Source organism: Sciurus vulgaris (genome assembly GCF_902686455.1).
Source record: "Sciurus vulgaris genome assembly, chromosome: 19".
In the NCBI taxonomy this organism is placed as follows: domain Eukaryota; kingdom Metazoa; phylum Chordata; class Mammalia; order Rodentia; family Sciuridae; genus Sciurus; species Sciurus vulgaris.
The window spans coordinates 6678393-6697430 of record NC_136480.1 but is presented as its reverse complement, the minus strand read 5'-3'; the positions used below and the strand labels follow the sequence as shown (position 1 = coordinate 6697430).

General features: G+C 43.8%; 1 protein-coding gene across 1 annotated transcript in view; it reads left to right on the top strand.

Moving 5' to 3' along the window:
* The window catches only part of MKRN2 (makorin ring finger protein 2), a 28012-nt gene that overhangs the window by 129 nt on the left and 8845 nt on the right, over positions 1-19038 (top strand). Inside the window, 5 exon segments of the mRNA XM_079122305.1 lie at positions 2-95; positions 98-137; positions 15510-15638; positions 16785-16966; positions 18221-18522. Of these exon segments, the coding sequence (XP_078978431.1) occupies positions 2-95; positions 98-137; positions 15510-15638; positions 16785-16966; positions 18221-18522 (747 nt within the window).

The window sequence follows — 19038 nt, the reverse complement described above, 5'->3', positions numbered from 1 at the left end:
GTGCGGGGGCGGCGTGCGCCGACGTGACGCGGCTGCGCAGGATGGGCCGAGCCGAGGCCGAGGCGGCAGCGGGAGGCAGCAGCGCGACGACGGCCCTCAAGCCTAGCCACCATGAGCACCAAGCAGGTCACTTGCAGGTCAGTGAGCGGCGTCCGAGAGCGCCCCGCCACTTCGGGCCGCTCTCGCGAGCCCTCGGTAGCCGGAGCGCCCCAGTCGTGACGCCAGGGAAACTGAGGCTGGGACTCAGGGAAAGTTCCTCAGCTGTTCGCTCTGGGGCTTTCGAAAGCGGAGCTGGCGCTGTCGTCCGAGCCGGGGGTCCGGCGGGTGCGTGGCTGAGGCACTCCTGTGCGAGTGGGAAACGGGGTCCCTGTGGGCTGGGAGGACGGACGTGCTAACTAGGGCTCGGCCGCGGGAGGCTCGTGGAGCTTGCAGTTTGGCTGGAAAAGGAGATTAGGGGTTGAGTGAAGGGACGCGAGGCTGTTCACAGGTGCAGATGCCACCCAGGGGCTTGTTAATCGATTCTAAGGGCCTCGAGGAAGCTGGGGCTTCGAAGCCGCTTTCGCTTCGCAAGTTCGAAGACTGCAGCTGCATCAGCTTGCAGAGAGTTAGCAAGTAAGAATCATGTGGAAAATAATAAGGGCTTTTCAGCCCTTCTTGTGGAAAATAAGTAAGAATCCTGTGAAGAATAGCAAAGCGCCTAGTCCCAATTTTTTGTTGTTTGTTTTTCAGAACTGAGAATGGAACCTAGGTTCTTGCACATGCTGAGCAAGTGCTCTACCACTGAGCTACATCCCCGCCTGGTTATATTTTATTTTATTATCTTTATTTTTGGTGCTGGGGATTGAATCCAGGGGTGCTTTACTAAGTTACACCCCCAGGACTCTAATTTTTAATTTTGAGGCAGGGTTTTGTTAGCAAGTTGATGAGGTTGGCCTCCAACAGGGATACTCCTGCCTCTGCTTCCTGAGTAGCTGAGATTAAAGGCGGGTTGCCCTCTTTCCAAGTTCTTTATTTTTGCTAGCTTCACAATGACCCCTGTAAGCAGATATTCTTCCCATTTTGCAGTGCAGGAAATGGAGACTGAAAGAGGTTGTGATTTCCTTTATCTTGGTAAGAGACCCATTGAGGAGCAGAAATAAACGGTATCAGGTGATTTGTTATAGAAAACAGAAAACCAGATGGCTATGCTGTGACTTACTTTGAAATAAAAATTGGTTGTATAACACCCTCATTCTTTGGTAAACTCTGTGGCTTACTGGTATTGAGATCTAGTCCTATTGAATTGAAGTCTTGGAAAGTACAGGCTGAGCATCCTTAATCTGAAAATCCAAAATTCAAAGTGTTCCAAAGTCTACAACTTTGGACTTGATGCCACAAATGGAAATTTCCACACCATAAATTTTTTTTTCTTGTGTCAAATTAGTACTAACATAATATAAAATTGTTCTTAGGGTAATATCTATATGAAACAGTGATTTCATGTTTAGATTTGGTCCCATCCCCAAGTACCTCATTATGTAGGGGCAAATATTCCCAAATCCTAAAGCATCTGAAATTCAAAGCACTTTGAGTCTCAAGTATTTTGGATAAAGGATACTTAACCTAGTGTTAGATATTAACTAATTTACCCAAGTCCAAGTGGCTTATGTTAAGCAGTTATCAAAAAATTGCAGTTGGTGTCTGTAAAAGTACTTTTGCTGGGTTATTTGTACTAGCAGGTCTTTTGTGACAACTGTGTAAGTGAATTTATTTTTTGTTGTGTAACATTTCCCATTGGAGGAAGGGTTCCTCGGTCATTTTGCACTGTAAAGCAGATTATAGTTACCTAGAAAAACCTCTATATTCCTCCACTCACTTTATAGCTTAATTCAACCATTCCCATACCTGTTTCTTAATTTTGTCCACAAAAATGGTGTATACTACTTTGTAATTGAACCACAACACAGTGTACTATCTCCTTGAATAGATAAGGATACATGCTGAGAAAGACTTGAGACTTGTTCAGAATTTCACATCTTGGTGCAAGAACAAGAACTTAAATAATGATATCTTAACTTTTTCACCTTTTGCACTTGGAGGTAGCCTGAGCTGAAAGCTTTGTTTCTCAAACAAGGGTGTCCTGCAGGATGTTGCTACATAAACTAAAAGTGTGTTGGAATGTTGGAAAGGAATCACTTCTGCTAGTTACTAATTCATGTTTGTTGGGCTTACATGTGCTAGGGCTTCTTTTAGGTACTGTGTTAATGGAGTAGTGTGTAGTCCATTAAGCAGCTAGATGTATTCCACAGATTGTGAAAGTGAGTCTCAGCATTGAAGGGTCTTACTCAAAAGGTCATTCAGCTTCTAAGTGACAGAGGTGTGACATTAGGGTTTATACTCTGTCCTGGGCAAGCTATGCTATTAAGATATGCCAAACATGTTTCTTTCCAGTGTCACAATTTATTGAATAACAGTCAATTCACAAGTTATATCACTTTCAGTGACTGTAATTCACTGAATACTTGTGGGTCATCTGATAGCCATGAGCTGGGTAGTCTCAAGTTTTTATTCCAATCTCAATATCTATGACAAATTTGTATGTGTGTGGTTGTTTTTTTTTTTTTTTTTTTACTTTTTACAGAATGGGTTAAGGTGACCACGGTGTTTTAGGAATCTGAACTGAGAGCAAAGGCAAGAGAACTGTAGGTGGTCACATAAAGGTTTTGATTTGTTTTGTTGTTTTGGCCCAAGGGATTAAATCCAAGGGTGTTCACTACTGAGCCACACCGCCCCCATCCTTTTATAATTTTTTATTTTTGAGACAGGATCTCTCAGTTGCTTAAGGCCTCACTAAGTTGCTGGACTGGCTTTGAGCTTGTGATCCTCCTGCCTCAGCCTCCTGAGCCACTGGGATTGAGGTTTTTGTTGTGTGTGTATGTGGTACTGGAGATCAACCCAGGGTCTCATGCATGTCAGGCAATTGCTGTACCAGTGAGCCACATCCCCAGCCTCAAGATGAGGTGTTTTTTTAACAACCATTTCCTCAGAGTTATCAAGGTAGAGGGTCTGGAATGTCATTTGCAGAATGTCAGCTTGAAGTGGACCTTGGGTCATCGTCAGGGGCAGGAGAAGCCATGCTAAATGAAAGTTGGTCACTGTAGTGATTTTCCTAGGCAAAGCTTGAGACAGGTGACCAGGTGAAAGGGTCAGGGTGCTGCTGTGTCCAGGCCTGGGGTGCTTTCTCCTTTTATGGGTGTCAGGTGAGGAGATTGCTTTATTCAGTATTCTTGTATGTTTGATAACCTCATGGGCCTGGGTTTTTCTGATATGGGGTTGATGTGCCTAGCATCCATGTGTTTCTGATTTAATTTGGTAAGTCCACAGGTGTTCAGTTTTAAAGCACAGTTTGAACCTTATGGTTGTGCTAGGCAGATGGTTGCTTCTTGTACAACAAGGTGTAGAGTCATTCTGTCTCAGCACTTATGCTCAAAATGGAATAGCTTTGGCAAATTACTGCTTTGTAAAATGGAGTAACTCAGGGTTAGGCACAGTCTGAAAACTGCTGTTCTCATCGTGGAGTAGCTTAGAGCAGGGCACAGCCTGCTCTCTACACACCTATAGACTGTATGGCTTCCAGATAATTGTGAGCATGCTAAATGAGTTTGTTTACTGCGGGTCTTCTCAGCTTTTAGTATGCTCCTATGAAGGGACAACTCACACAAGAACATGTAGAAAGGAAAAGAAATGTACTTGTAAAATGGTGAGGAGGAGTTAGGTCTTGCCAAATAAAAAGCAGAATAGATATCAAGTGGGGAAAAAATGCAGTATTATCTAGAATACCAAGCTTCTATTAGTGTGTTCATGGTGGAAAAACTTTTCTCACTTTGTCTTATCCACAAAAGCATAATCTCCAAACACTGATAATTTAGAGGAAAATATTCAAGTTGTGATTTGTGGATCTGGACTGAAGCAGGGTGCTCACCTGTTTTCTTTTTCTCAGGTTGCAAAGTGTCTTGAGGTTTGTGTTCCTGCCTCTGAAACACAGTGTGTTTGAGTATTTAAATGGCAGCAGGACCAACTGTCAGTTTTACTCGCATTCTAATGTGCATAATGTCTCTCCCAAGAGATGGTTGTCAAGTGCCAGGATGCCCAGACTTAAAGTGACAAATACACTATATATATTGCCTGGAATCTTTAGAATAGCTGCTCTTGTGGCCATGGTGTCAGTCATCCAATTCCTTAACATGCCACTTTCTCCAAAATCTCAAACCAGGGATCATTTTTTGCTGATTTTTGTCCCCTAACCATCACCCTACGTCTTCCAGTCTGTTTACAAAACCTTGGGGCAGGTCCTTACTATAGCTTCAGAACCATTTTTTTTCCCATCCTTGGATGATAGAGGTTCCCTTCATCTCAGATTTCCTATTTGAAGTCCTAGAATTTCTCCTAAGATAGGCCTAGAACTTTTGATTCTTTGGAGTCACAAAACATGGGGGATCGTGTCGGCAATGGTTAGTGGTAGAAATTGAGCTCCAGAGTTGGGAAGTTCAGGACGCTGATCCGGGTACCCCTGTGTCACAGTTTCTTTGTAAAGTGAGAATGGTAATACCAAATCCTCAGGGTAGATTAAAAAAATAATAGTAGCAAACCATGTTAGAGCAATGCTTCCCCCATTTCGTGGATTGAATCCAGGTGCATTCTATCACTGAGCTACATCCCCATCCTTTTTTATTTTGTATTTTGAGACAAGAGTCTACTTTGCCCAGGTTGGCTCTTGAACTTGCGATTCTCCTGCCTTAGCCTCCTGAGTCCCTGGGGTTACAGGCATGCAGCATTGTGCCTGGCAGCATTTCGTGTGTGTGTTGCTGTGGTTGGAACCCAGGACTTCGCTGTACTAGGAAGCACTGTACCACCGAGATACATCCCCAGCCCTTAGAGCATTGACTGTGTGTTAGGCTAAGCACTTCCGTGCATTGTCTGAGTTAAACTGGCAGTAATCTGTCACAGCAGTCCATGAAGTAAGTAGTTATTATAATCATCTTGGAGATGTAAGTAATTCACTCAAGATCACATAGCAAGCTGTGTGGCTTCAGTGTCTTCACCATACTTGACCCCACCTCTGATCTGTGTGTGTGTTTGAAGCTTACCACCATACCTGAAGTTTACTCCCTTCCCCTTCAAGGCATCTGGGGTTGTAAGCACTGCAGTCAAAACATTTCAGCCTATGAGAATATGTGGGAGGCTACCTGTAAAGAAGAATGACGCTGAGAATGCAGATTACCCATGTATTTGGAAATGAGTTGCAAAAGTATTTTGCTAGAGGCACCACTGAAAGACCTGCAAGAAATCAGATTGATGGTTTGACTCTGCTCTTGGTTGTGGCTGCTGACGGTGTTTGGCCAGTCATGAACCTGATATCCTTTGCAATGTATAATAGTCATACTGTGTTTTGGGGGTCACTCAGGGTAACAGCCTTTTGGAGTTGTCTCCCATAAAGAACCTCCTTACTTTGAGTCTCCACTTACGTGCTTTCCCCATCCTATCACTGTCCTCTTGCCCCCCACAAATCTGCATCTCAGTCCTCTTAGAATGAGGGGTGGTTTGTCTATCAGGAGAGCTGAGCACTTGGGAATTTATCACACAGTACAACTGGAGGAGGCCTAGATTAAGTTTAGTGTAGCATAGATGAAGAGGAATGATTATAAGCAGATGGCAAGGATGCCCAGAGGATATGCAGAATGTGCTCAAGGTTTGGTTTTTCACTGGGGAATGAAAGTGGTGACTTAGGCTACAAAAATAGGACTGAGCTGGCGTTCTCTCTTACATAACACTTGTTTTATACTTGCCTTTCTTGAAAGCAGTGATGGTGGTCTAGAAGTTATTTTTGAACCTACTTTAAATCTTAGCCTGATGACTTGCATGAAGTCACCACCATATAAGTGGCAAATCTAACTAGATGCTCTGGTTGACAGTTAATTATTTGGTCTTTTAATGGAAAAGATAATTAGTGTAGTTTGGAAATCTAGTTTTCTGAGTGGGATTTATGGAAGGTGGTTAGTATGATTCTGAAAGGCATCTATGTAGGACACTATCTAAAACAGTTTTGCTTAACAAATTCATTCTAGTAGAAGGCCTCTGGTAGTCTGCCTCTGGTTCTTATTTCTATGTAGGACACTATCTAAAACAGTTTTGCTTAACAAATTCATTCTAGTAGAAGGCCTCTGGTAGTCTGCCTCTGGTTCTTATTTTTATTATTTTTTTTCTTGGTACCCGGAATTGAACCCAGGGGTGATTAAGCACTGAGCCACATTGCCAACCCTTTTTTAAATTTTGAAACAGGGTCTCACTATAAATTGTTGATCCTGGCTTTAAATTTGTGATCCTACTGCCTCAGCCTCCAAAGCCACTGGTATTAGAGGCATGTGCCACCGCACCCTGCTTGCTGTGGATCTTTCAGGAAATCTGGTCTTCTTCTTCCAGAAGAATCTGAAGTTCTCATTTAAGTGGAACTGTTTATGTAGCCACTTTGAACTTGTTCTTTCCCAAGTTTATGAGTTTATTGATCCCGATAACTCTTTGTCCTGCAGTCTTGCCTGTTGGTACTGACTTTATTTTTTGAACCTTGAGAGATCAAAGATTACCATGTTTGAGGATGATTGAAATAACATTACAGTCTTCAATAGCACTTATCAAACAGAATTATGAAGTGGGGTATTGGCAGAGGTCTGTAGTCCAGCCACTTGGGAGGCTGAGGCAGGAGGATTATTTGAGTCCAGGAGTTCAAGGTCAGTCTGGGCGACATAGGGAGATCCCCATTTCAAAAAACAAAAAGAACTGTCAAACTGTTTAGATCTTAGTGTTGGGGATTCCCAAGACCACCCCTACATCCAGACTCATGCACACAGTTGTACCAAAGTCAGGATTATTACTGTGATGTAGCAGGGAGATACAGCAGAGTCTGGAGGAGTCTGTGCAAGAGGGGCACACAGCACACACTTCCCCCAGCAATGAAAATGTCACACCATGTGCCTGGAGGACGTGGTAAACTGCATCAGTGCCCACGCTGGGCACCTTTTGCCTAGTATGTATCAAAGTTCCAGTCTCCCAGGAAGAAGGCAGGTATTTGGCCTAAACCACATTGTTTTACAGTTTAGGCACAGTTAGCCACTTTAGTCAGTTAGGGAAATTTTGAGGGTTTTTTTGGTTGTTTTTTTAAAGACCTGACTTTTTTTTTTTTTTTTTTTTTTAATAATTTTTAATGTAGTGCTAAGGATTGAACCCACTGCCTCACATGTGCTTGCAAATGCTTTACCACTGAGCCACAACCCCAGCCCAGAAATTGTTTCTTTGTTTTGTTTTTTTTGTGGAGCTGGGGATCTAAACCAAGGCTTCACACATAGTAGGCAGTTACTCTGCCACTGAGTGACACCCCCAGACTCAATTGTAGGGAATTTATTTATTTATTTATTTATTTATTTTTAATCAACGTATGGTGACTCCTTGCTGTGCTTGTGGGATTTTTTTGTTTTGTTTTTGTTTTGTACTGCTGGGGATGGAACTCAGGGCTTCATGCATGCTAGGCAAGCACCCTACCATTCAGCTAGTCTCTTCCCTGCTTAAAGTAGACATTATCAGCCTTATACTGAACAGTGTCTGATCTAGTGGTCATGGTACTGGGGAATTGAACCCAGAGGTGCTTTATCACTGAGCCACGTTCCTGGCCCCCTCCCCTTGTTTTTAAATATGGCATTGTCATTTTAAAATAAAAACTTAATTTCTTCTTTTTAGATATACATAATGGTAGGGTGTATATTTTGACATGTACCTTGAGTATGACTTATTATACATTGAGTATAACTTATTCTAATTAGGATCCCATTCTTATGGTTGTGCGTGATGTGGAGTTACACTGGTAGTGTATTCATGTATGAATATAGGAAAGTTATGTCCAGTTCATTCTTCTGTCTTTCCTATTCCCATCCCCCGTCCTTTCCCTTCATTCCCCTTTTTTAATGCAGTGAACTTCTATCCTCCTCCCCCGCCTTACTGTGTGTTATCATCCACATATCAGAGAGAATAATTCTGTTCTGGTTTTTTGGCATTGGCTTATTTTACTTAGCATGATAATCTCCAGCACCATTCATTTACCAACAAAAGCCATAACGTCATTCATTTTTAGGGCTGAGTAATAGTCCATTGTGTATATATACCACATTTTCTTTATCCATTCATTTGTTGAGGATTCCATATCTTAGCTATTGTGAATTGACACAGTACCTTTATTTATTTGTGGTGCTGAGATCTAACCCAGTGCCTCACACATGCTAGGCAAGCACTCTACCACTGAGCTACATTTTGTTAACTGAGTTTCTATAAACATTCATGTGACTGTGTCACTGTAGTATGCTGATTTTAAGTCTTTTGGGTATATTCTGAGGAGTGGGATAACTGGGTCAAATGGTTCCATTCCAAGTTTTCTGAGGAATCTCCATACTACTTTCCAGAGTGATTGTATCAGTTTACAGTCCCACCAGCAATGTATGAGTGTATCTCCTTTCCCACTTCCTCATCAACATTTACTGTTACTTGTATTTTTGATAATTATCATTCTGACTGGAGCGAGATGAAATCTCAGTGTAGCTTTAATTTACATTTCTCTAATTGCTATAGATGTTGAGCATTTTTTTTCATGTATTTGTTGACCAGTCATATTCTTTTGTGAAGTGCCCATTCAGTTCCTTTGCCCATTGTTATTGGATTATTTAGTTTTTTTAAATTCATTTTTATTGTAAACAAATGGGATACATCTTGTTTCTCTGTTTATTTAGTTTTTTTGGTGTTTTTTGAGTTCTTTATATATCCTGGAGATGAATGCTCTAAGGTGCTAGTGTAAAGATTTTCTACTATTCTGTAGCCTCTTTTTGATTGTTTTCTTTGCTGTGAAGAAGCTTTTTAATTTGATACCATCACATTTTTTGATTCTTTTACTTCTTGTGCTTTAGGAGTCTTGTTGAGGAAGTTGGTTCCTAAGCTGACATGATGGAGAGTTGGCCCTACATTTTCTTCTTTTAAGAAAGTTGTTAAAAGCCTGCTAAAAAAGTTGCTAAGCTGGCCTTGAACTTGTGAGCCTACAAAGATGAAAAATGAACTTGTGACTTAAGGACTATACCATGGTGCTATCTTGCCAAAAACCAAAAATTTCTTTAAATGACTGAATTGGCTCACCGGGCCTAAACTGTAAAACAGACCTTCCTGCCTCAGCCTCCTGAGTTACCGAGATTGTAGGCCTGCTAGTGGTCAGTTCTTAAGGGCTATTTCCTAGGGAGAACCTGGCTACATTTCTAGAGAAGACCCAAATGATGATACCATGGTTTAAGAGCTCTCGCTCTTAGGTCTGGGTCTTCAGTGTAACAGCACTGTGGGGTTTGGGCACACCCAGCCGTGAATCTGTGGGCCCGAAGGGTGTGTGAGGGCTCCTTAAATCAGCCAGGACTCATGCTGGCACGTGGAGGCAGGTGGGCTATGATGATTTAGTGGTGTGGAAATGGGATGCAGACTGTTAGACAGGGGCCACCATGTGCACAAAGGCAGGGTGATAGGCAAGGTCAGGGCTTCTGGAAAGACCAGGATTCCAGTCTCTGAACCTAGCAAAATGTCTTGAATCTCATGGGGTTTAATATTCCCCATGGTGTCGTTAAACAAGATAGAGGTGTGAACATGCTAGACGGGATAGTTACTATTCATCTTGTCTTTTATATTTTTCTTCATCTCATACGTTCCTCATAATGTCCTTGTGCAGAGGGAGGGAGGACTGTCTTTGCCCACAGTGTCCTTTCGGGGATCATGTGCGTTACCCTCCTTATAGAAGAGGAATTGGGGAGCAGGGGAGGAGGTGAAACCAGGCAGGCCCAGTGGCATGGAAGCCCATGCTGGTCCATCTTAGGACTTCATCTGTTTTTGTAGATGTTTGAAATTTTCCTTAATTTTTTTAATGACCTAAAATATGAGTTCACAGATAAAACTCCTTCACAGAAAAGAATTCCATGGCTAGATTTCCTTAGCTTTTAATAAACGGACTGTTCTGCTGTGTCTCCTCAAGGCCTCCCAGGGTGGATGCCTGAGCAAGCCCCTATGATCTCCTCCCTGCATTTCCACCTGCCCAGACTCTCTTCCACACCCCCCACCCCCCGGCTCCAGGGAACCTTTCCTGTGCTGCTATCTGATGTAATCTCTAAAGACTAGCTCCTGCAGGTTCCTGAGCTTACCAGGGCTTGTTTTAAGGCACACACACTGGCACTGCAGCTGATGCCAGGGCCTCTTGCCCACGGCCGGCTCCTCGCAGACATGCTCCAGCCTTGTCTCTCAGCAGGGCTGCCCACCCTCCCATACCTCACTTGTCTTCCCTCTATAGCACAGGCTCCCCCTCTGTTACAAACTTCCTTCTTTAAGACTGTCTGCCCCTTGGAGCTGTCCTTGCTGTGTGTTTCCTCCCTTCTGCAGTAGCTGGCCTGTGCTGCAGGAGGGCATCCGTCACTGTCACTGATGCAGTTTGTCAGTGACTTCCTAGACTGTGGTAGAGCTACACTGTTTTGGATACCTACAATAGGATGGGTACTGTACTGAGCATTTTATATACGTTTTAGAAACCACAACCTTGACAGCACTGGATTGTCTTGATAATTTTTGAAATTTAAACATCCTTTATTACAAAAACAATGTGTGTTCATGGTAAAAATGTTAGAATGTACAGCTCAGCAAAACTAACGAGATAAAATACTACCTACCAGGGGAACATGGCTCCTTGGTAGAATGCCAACATTGCAAAAACAACAAAAACAAATAAAAATATTCATATATACCTTAACCTCAAGGATCCCTACTTCCCCGCCCCCCACCCTGCCCCACCTTCAGTGCTGGGTGGAATCCAGGGCCTCATGGTGGACAAGCACTCTTCTACTGAGCTACACCCCAGCCCAGGGATCACCACTCCTTTTTTTTTTTTTTGAAATGGGGTCTGGCTAAGTTGCTTAGGGCCTTAGGCTGGTTTGAACTTGAGGTCTTACTGCCTTAGCTTCCCAAGCTACTGGGCCACTGTGCCCAGCAGGACCACCGCTAGTCTAGTGTATATCTTTTTCAGGGCTTTTGTTTCTGTTTTTGGTACTGGGGATTAAACTCTGGGTGCTTTATTACCACTGAGCCACATCCCTAGCCATTTACTTTTAATTTTGAGACAGGGTCTCACTAAATTGCTGAAGCTGTCCTTGAATTTGCAATCCTCTGGCTTCAGCCCTCCTAATTGCTGGGATTGTAGGCATGTGCTCCCTTGCCCAGTTTTTCAAATTTTTAAAATGTTTTGCATATGTACATTTATTGTATATATACATATATTATTATTTTTTTTCTTTTTTTTTTTTTTTGGGTGCTGGGGATTGAACCCACGGCCTTGTGCATGTGAGGCAAGCACTCTACCAGCTGAGCTATATCCCCAGCACCCCCCCCTTTTTTTATGCCAAAATGAGATCATCCTGTATATTCTACTTTAAAATTGTTTATTGTAAAATAACATAAGAGCATAAACTTTGCCATCTTAACCACTTTTAAATTTATAATTCTCTACTGTTGAATATTCACATTGTTATGTAACTGAATCTTGAAAGCTTCCTGTCTTGTAAAACTGAAATTCTGCACCCATTAAACAATCCCCCCGCCTCCCTCAGCCCCATTCTACTTTTTGTCTCTATGAATTGAATTATTCTAGAGAGCTCATATAACTGATAGCATGCCATATTGGTCTTGCGACTGGCTTATTTTGGTGTGCATGTCCATAAGGTTCATCCATGTGATGGTGTGTCAGAATTTCCTTTTATAGCTGAATAATAATCTGTCATATGTACACACTACTAATTATCCATTTTTCTGTGTGTGGACATTTGAATTACTTCCATTTTTTTTGGCTATTGTGAGTCATGTTGCTGTGAACATGAGTGTACATATACTTTTGAGACCTCCTTTCAGTTGTTTGTATGTATACCCAGAAGCAGCATTTCTGGATCATATTTTTAATTTTGTAGAAACCACCATACTTCCATAGCAGCTATACCACTTTAATGGTTTTGCTGTTTTATAATTTGCTCTTTTAACAGTCTTAACTTTTCATTTCAATACAGTTTCATTGTAGCTAATCTAATTGGACTAAACCAGAATATAATCCAGCGCTAAATATTGTACCTGGTTATTCTGTCCTTGTGTCTTGTCTACTAACCTCTCATAGCCCCCACTTCCCCTGCTTTTAACAGTTTTATTAAGATATAATTACATGCAAAGAATTTGCCTGTTGGCAGTACATATTCCTATGATTTTTAGTATTATCACCACAGTTAAATTTTATTATATGTCCGTTGCTCCCCCAAAATCCCTTGTACCCATTAGCACTCCACATTTACCCTCTCCCAGCCCTTAGTCTCCTTTATGTCCTTTAGATTTGCTTTTTCCTCTTTTTTTGCGGGGGGGTGGGGGGTGGGCTGGGGATTGATCCCAGGGCCTCCTACTTCCTGGGCAGGCACTTTACCACTGAGCTGCGTTCCCTAGCCCAAGATTTGCCTTTTCTGAGTGTTGCTGTTGCATAGAAATGGAATCAGAAACATGTGGCCTTGTGTGTCTGGCTCCTTTCATGTAGCATGATGTTTTCAAAGTTCACTGTTGTACGTGAGTCCATCAGTACTTCATTGCCTTTTATGGCTGAATAACAGCCCCTTGTATGTCCGTGTTACTTTTGTTTACCTGGACACCAGTTGATGGCTATTTGGGTGTTTTCACTTTTGGATTATGAACAATACTGCTGTGAACATTCACATAACAGGTATTTGTGTGGACATGTTTTTATTTTCTCAGGTAAACACCTAGGAGTGGAATTGTTGGATCATATGGTAGATTTACGGTTATGTTTTTAAGAAACTGTTAACTCTCCTTTAAACTCAAACCCTCTCCCTGCCCTTTTTTTTTTTTTTTTTTTTTTTTTTTTTTAACATGTCACTTTCTTGTTGCAGAGACCAGGCTTAGGTCCCACATAGAGCCTCTTCTGTTACTTTATCTGGTTGCTTCCTCAGGATATCTTAACTTGTTCCCAATCTCCTATATTTCCTACAAACTGGTAGTTGGGGTCAAGGGTGTGGCTCAGTGATAGAGCCTTGACAAGTATGTGACTTGTGTGAAGCCCTGGGTTCCCTAGTACCCAAAACAACAAAACTAAAACCTAGGGTTTTATGTGCTGTGTAGTCACATCAGCAAACACACAGTATTTGAGTTAAAGTTTTTCCAGCAGATATTGGGTCCAGGACTGGGGATATAACTCAGTTGGTAGAGTGCTTGCCTCACATGCACAAGGTCCTGGGTTCAATCCCCAACACCACCAAAAAAAAAAAAAAAAAAAGGATCCAGCATTGTTTGCCACATATACTATGCTTTCGTCTGTTGAAAACCAGTTCCAGCCCCTGGGGAGGCTGTGACGAAAGGATTTCCAGTTTGAGGCCAACCTGAGCAACTTAGACCCTTTCTCAAAACAGAAAGAAAGAAGTTAGTTGAGTACCCAGTTGTGGTTCTGTTTATGGAGAGCTGTCCCAGCTTCCTCAGTCCTGCTCTCTTGTCTCTTGGGCTGGGCAAGACTGCTGTGCCTTGCCTGGGGTTCCCCTCCAGAACATGCCCAGTGGAAGATTGGAAAACTTGGGCTCACGTACTATGCATCCCGTCCCTGGGGAACCGGTCTTGGGTTGCCTTTGTCCGTTGTCTGAAAAGCAGATGTTTCCATATGTTGTTCCATTTTCTCGTTTTCTGTAGTGAGGGCAAGCTCCATGTTCCCCATGGCCAGAAGCAACAATATGCCCTCCTCCCCAGCTTTCTCTCCTCTTCACTTCAGGTTGTTTCTGTTGCTGTGCCTTTAAGCTTTCTGATCATTTCTTTTGAGGTATCGTATCTAAGCTTATCCAGTGTAATTTTTATTTCAGATACTGTGTGTTTCATTTCTAGAATAGCTCTTTTGTATATCTGTTCATTCTCTTCACATTATATTAATTTTTTACTTTAAATTCTTCAGTGTGTTGAGAATATTTATAATAACTGTTTTAGGTTCTTTAATGCTGATTCCATCATCTTTCCATCTCTCTCATTCTTGGTATTTTTCTCATGGTTATGGACCCCATATTTCTGTGTTTGGACATACCTAGTAATGTTTTATTGGGTGCCAAGCATTGTGTTTTTGAGCATTTGAATTTTATATAATCTTCCTTTAAAGAGATGGACAGTAATTAACTTGCTATCACTTTGATCATTGTAAAGCTTTTTTTAAAGCTTAATTGTGGGGGGAGTGCGCAGCACTTTCACTTAGGACTAGCTTAGTCTTAATGCTAAGGCATGTTCCTCTAGGGTCTCTAGTCTGCTCTGGGTGTTCAGTGGGTCCCTTCTACAGCTGGTCAGTCTTAGAACACCTGTTACTTCTATATCAGTTATCACTTCAAAGTGGGGGTATGATTTCTCAGTGGAATGTTTTCAAATATTTTTTTGTTTTTTGGTACCAGGGCACTTAACCACTGAACCACCCATTTTTTATTTTTTGAGACAGGGTCTCCCTGAGTTGCTGAGGCTGGGTTTGAACTTGGAACCCTCCTGCCTCAGCGTCCTGAGCTGCTGGGATTATAGGCCTGTGCCACCTCCATGCCCTGCTCAAATTTTTTTTTTTTTTTTTTTTTTTTGGGTACCAGGGATTGAACTCAGGGGCATTCCACCACTGAGCCACATCCCCAGCCCTATTTTTTATTTTATTTAGACACTGGATCTCACTGAGTGCTAAGTGCCTTGGTTTTGCTGAGGCTGGCTTTGAACTCTCAATCCTCCTGCATCAGCCTCCCAAGCTGCTGGGATTATAGGCATGCGGCACCATGCCCAGCTCAAAAACATCTTTTGCTGTCACACCGTCTTATTTGATTCTCACTGCAACCCAGTGAAGGAGGCAGTGTAATGTTCATTTTATAGATAAAGGTAGCAGGGACCAGGAAAGTGGGTTCATAACTTGACTGTAAGTGGCAGGGCTGTATCATAAGCCCAGGTCCCTGAGTCCATTACCATTATACCCTTTAAGAACTCCATAAGAGCAGGAGAGCAGCTTTTCATAAAGAGATTTCTCAGTTGAGACTTACATTTTGCATATGTAATACACCTAACTTGGGATATTCTTGAGATAGAAACTTTTGGGATCATTTATTTTTCTTTCAGAAAAGTCATCATTGAGTCATTGTGGTGGATCTGAAATCACTTTGTCTTAGAATCAAGAAAATACGTGTTTCTCCAGGGCGTAAGACAGCCTTGATACGTGGCATAAGCTTAGTAGATATTTGTGTGCTAGTTTTAAGAATAGGCTGATCTTATAGAGCAGAGTGGGGACTGGGCTCCTTGGTGGTGCTCGTCCAGCAAGCACAGGGCCTAGCACCCCACACACAGCAAGGTATGCTTCCAACAGTGTCCTGTGCTTGTCTCTTCAGGTACTTTATGCACGGTGTGTGTCGGGAAGGCAGCCAGTGCCTGTTCTCACATGACTTGGCGAACAGCAAGCCATCCACCATCTGCAAGTACTACCAGAAGGGCTACTGCGCCTACGGACCGCGGTGCAGGCAAGGACCCCGCGGCCACTCTGACTGGAACACTAGCAGGAAGTCCATTCCTGCATTTGGAGACTAGGTGTTGATGAGAGGAAATATTAAATTTAAAATTAATTTGACAATATTTCAAAAAGAATGAATGGCAAATAATTTTAAAATCTCACTTTTTGGTACCCTGACTACTTCTAATTTTTCAAAGCCACTTTTCAGGCCTAATTCTTAGGACTATAGTGTTAGGTAGTTGTATTCACAATGTAAATAAGATTCTGTATCTTGCTTTTCTCCCCATTAAGTATGTCCCAAGCATTTTCCTATGGTGCTACTTTATCTCCTCACTGTATTTTCATGTTTCATAATGTTAATTTACCATCATTGAAAAAATATTCCTCTGTTAGTTATTTAAGTGGCTTTTGGTTTTGTTGGTACAGGTGTCCCTGCAGTAAGCATTTATGTACAGTCTTCCTTGGGCAAGTAGATGGAGGAAAAGCTTTAAAAACCTGGATTTGTTGTTTTTTAATGTTACAGGGATTGAACTCGGGGATGCTCTACTGCTGAGCTACATCTCTAGCCCTTGAAAATTTTTGAGACAGGGTCTCTCTGTGTTGCCCAGGCTGGCCTTGAGCTTGCCATCCTCCTGCCTCAGCCTCCCAAGTTGCTGGGATCACAGGCAGGTACTCTGCACCTGCTTCGTTGGTGGTTTTCTGGTGCAGAGCTCAGCCATTCTTCTCTGGGCGCAGGGCTTCCTGCACTGCCGCCTGTAGTGGGTGATGGTGGAGGCGCCTTGCCTCCCCTGCCAGCATCTGCCCCAGACAGGTGGTCTAGAAGACCCCTCCAGGGGACGCCGAGGAGCAGGTGGTGGGAGGTTCAATTCCATACCTCATTGGAACTCTCATGCTCTGTAGGTGCCTGGAGCCCTCTGTTGCTCCTGTGGAGTCCCACAGGACTCTGCATCTATGTGATAAGTAGCAAGGGTTCCAGTCCCTATCAGTGGCTAGGCTGGCCTCACTAATTTAGCTCAGCCTGTTCTAGTTCAAACTATGGGAACAGATCGTCTCATTGCCCACTTCAGCAAGTGGAGCAGAGGCAGTTGTTGGGAGCCAGGAGCATGGGTGACGTGTGCGTGCAGTGTGTCCGTGACATGCTGTGTGTTTTGTTTAGATACGATCACACGAGGCCCTCGGCTGCAGCTGCTGGGGCTGTGGGCCCCTTGCCCCATGCTGGGCCCTCCCCAGGCTTCCACAGTCCTCACCCTTCTGCTGACCTCACCACATCTGTTGTGAAAACTCAGTCCCAGGAGCCTGGGAAGCGGGAGAAGAGAACGTTGGTGCTCAGAGACCGAAGTGAGTGAGCAGAAGCCTTTGTTGCCTCTCTTAGAAAAGCTGCCTCGCTTGTCCTCGGTGCTCCTTTCTGACCTCCACATGTCAGGAGGTTGCTAACCTCAGACCTGCCAGTGGTCCGCACGTGCTGTTCTGAGAATGGACTCCATGTGGCTACAGAGCCCTGGCATTGCACATTTGTCCTTTTGCCCACAGCCTGACTCTGTTCCCATTTGACCTCCAAATCAAAAAATGATCTTCTGTCACTCTAATTGCCATCTTCCCAGGGCTGTCTGTGGGTGAGAACGAGTCAGTCAAACCATTTGTTTTGAAGCTGTTGAAGAGTGTGTTCACTGTGCGCCTCGTGGGTCAGCCCAGTCTGGGCGCTGTGCCGACCAGGCTGCGGTGCTTTAGGTCCCACTGTTGGAATGTCGAGTCTGGGACAGGGCTTGAGGAGGGAGAAGGCTCCACATCTTGAAAGTGTTTTGTGTTGGCCGGTCCTCCCCAGGCGAGGGGTTCTAGTTCTTGGCACTGAGCCGTGTCTGGTAAGCAGACTCCATCCTCAGCAGCACCTTGTCTGGGAGGCTCCCAGGAGAAGAGGTGGCAGAGCAGAGCCAACGGCACACTGGCTTCAGAACCCGAGCTGTGCTCCAGACTTGTGTTCAGCTGTCGTGGGTGTTACTGGTACAAAGGAACCTGCCCTCCGTCAGCCTCATTCTAACTACCTTGTGTTCTGGGCTGAGGATTCATGGTCCATGTGTTGACTTTCAGGGTGAGCCACTTTCAAACCCTCACGCTAGGGTTCTTTGGTATAAATATGTTGCGTTTTGCTACTTTCCCTGTCTGGTCTGGCCATTTACACTTTTTTTGTTTTTGTTTTTTCTTTTTCCTTTTTTTTTTGTTTTGTTTTGTTGTTTTTTCGTTTTTGTTTTTGGTACACTGAGCCACATCCCCAGCACTTTCTGTTTTATATTTTGAGACAAGGGTCTTGCTAAGTTGCTGAGTTTGGCCTCAAACTTGTGTTCCTCCTGCCTCAGCCTTCAGAGTCACTGGGATTACAGGCGTACACCACCATGACTGACTGGTTGGGTTTTTTTGTTTGTTTTTAAATTATAAATCTATTCCCTTTGTTTTTCGTTTTTGGCCTGCTTACTTGCTGTCTGTTCCCAGGTGTGGATCCCTTGGGTTGGAGTCACTGGTCTGTTTGGTTTGACTGGCGGCAGGCCTAGAGACGCAGCCAGTCTTCACCCGTGTGTGTACTGTGTGTTTTGTGTTAAGATCTCTCTGGCCTGGCTGAGGAGAAGACTCACCCAAGCTTGGTGAGTAATCTAGGCAGCTGCAGTGAGCCCCAGACGAGCCTGGAGGTGAAGCCCCATTCCTACCTTGACGCCATCAGGAGCGGCCTGGACGACGTGGAGGCCAGCAGTTCCTATAGCAGCGAGCCGCTGTGTCCCTACGCTGCTGCTGGGGAGTGCCGGTTTGGGGATGCCTGTGTCTACCTGCATGGGGAAATGTGTGAGATCTGCAGGCTGCGGGTCCTGCACCCCTTCGACCCCGAGCAAAGGAAGGACCATGAGAAGGTAAAGTCGCAACCTTGACCTGGACTCAGCTTAAGAAATCTGAACTGAGCCAGGTGACAGGACCATTGGCAGCAGTCTTCCTGCCAGTGACACCTGCACTGTCCCTGGTGCGTTTGCATCCTGTTTGCAGATTCTCTTTCCTGTTGTCGTTTTGTCAATTTTTGATTATTTAGGATAAAGAGAAAATGAAGGGGCATCAAAATGCAGAGCAGTGCAGGTTTAGAGAGAGCTGGCTCAGGACTGAGGCCTGCGTGTGTGTGTGTGTGTGTGTGTGTGTGTGTGTGTGTGTGTGTGTGTCCGCCCCCTGCATGTGCAACATCCTCCCTCCCCAGGTTTGCACATCACTGTGACAGGGATCCAGCTAGCTGTCTTGAAAGCTTAGAGGTGCCCTTGTCGTGGACTCTCTTTGGCTGTGTGCTCAGCACAGGGGTGTGAGGATGGATCGCAGAGATAGCGGGGACGCTGAGAGCTACGGTGATGGACACCAAGCTACTTGAAGTGAACAAAACCCTGATG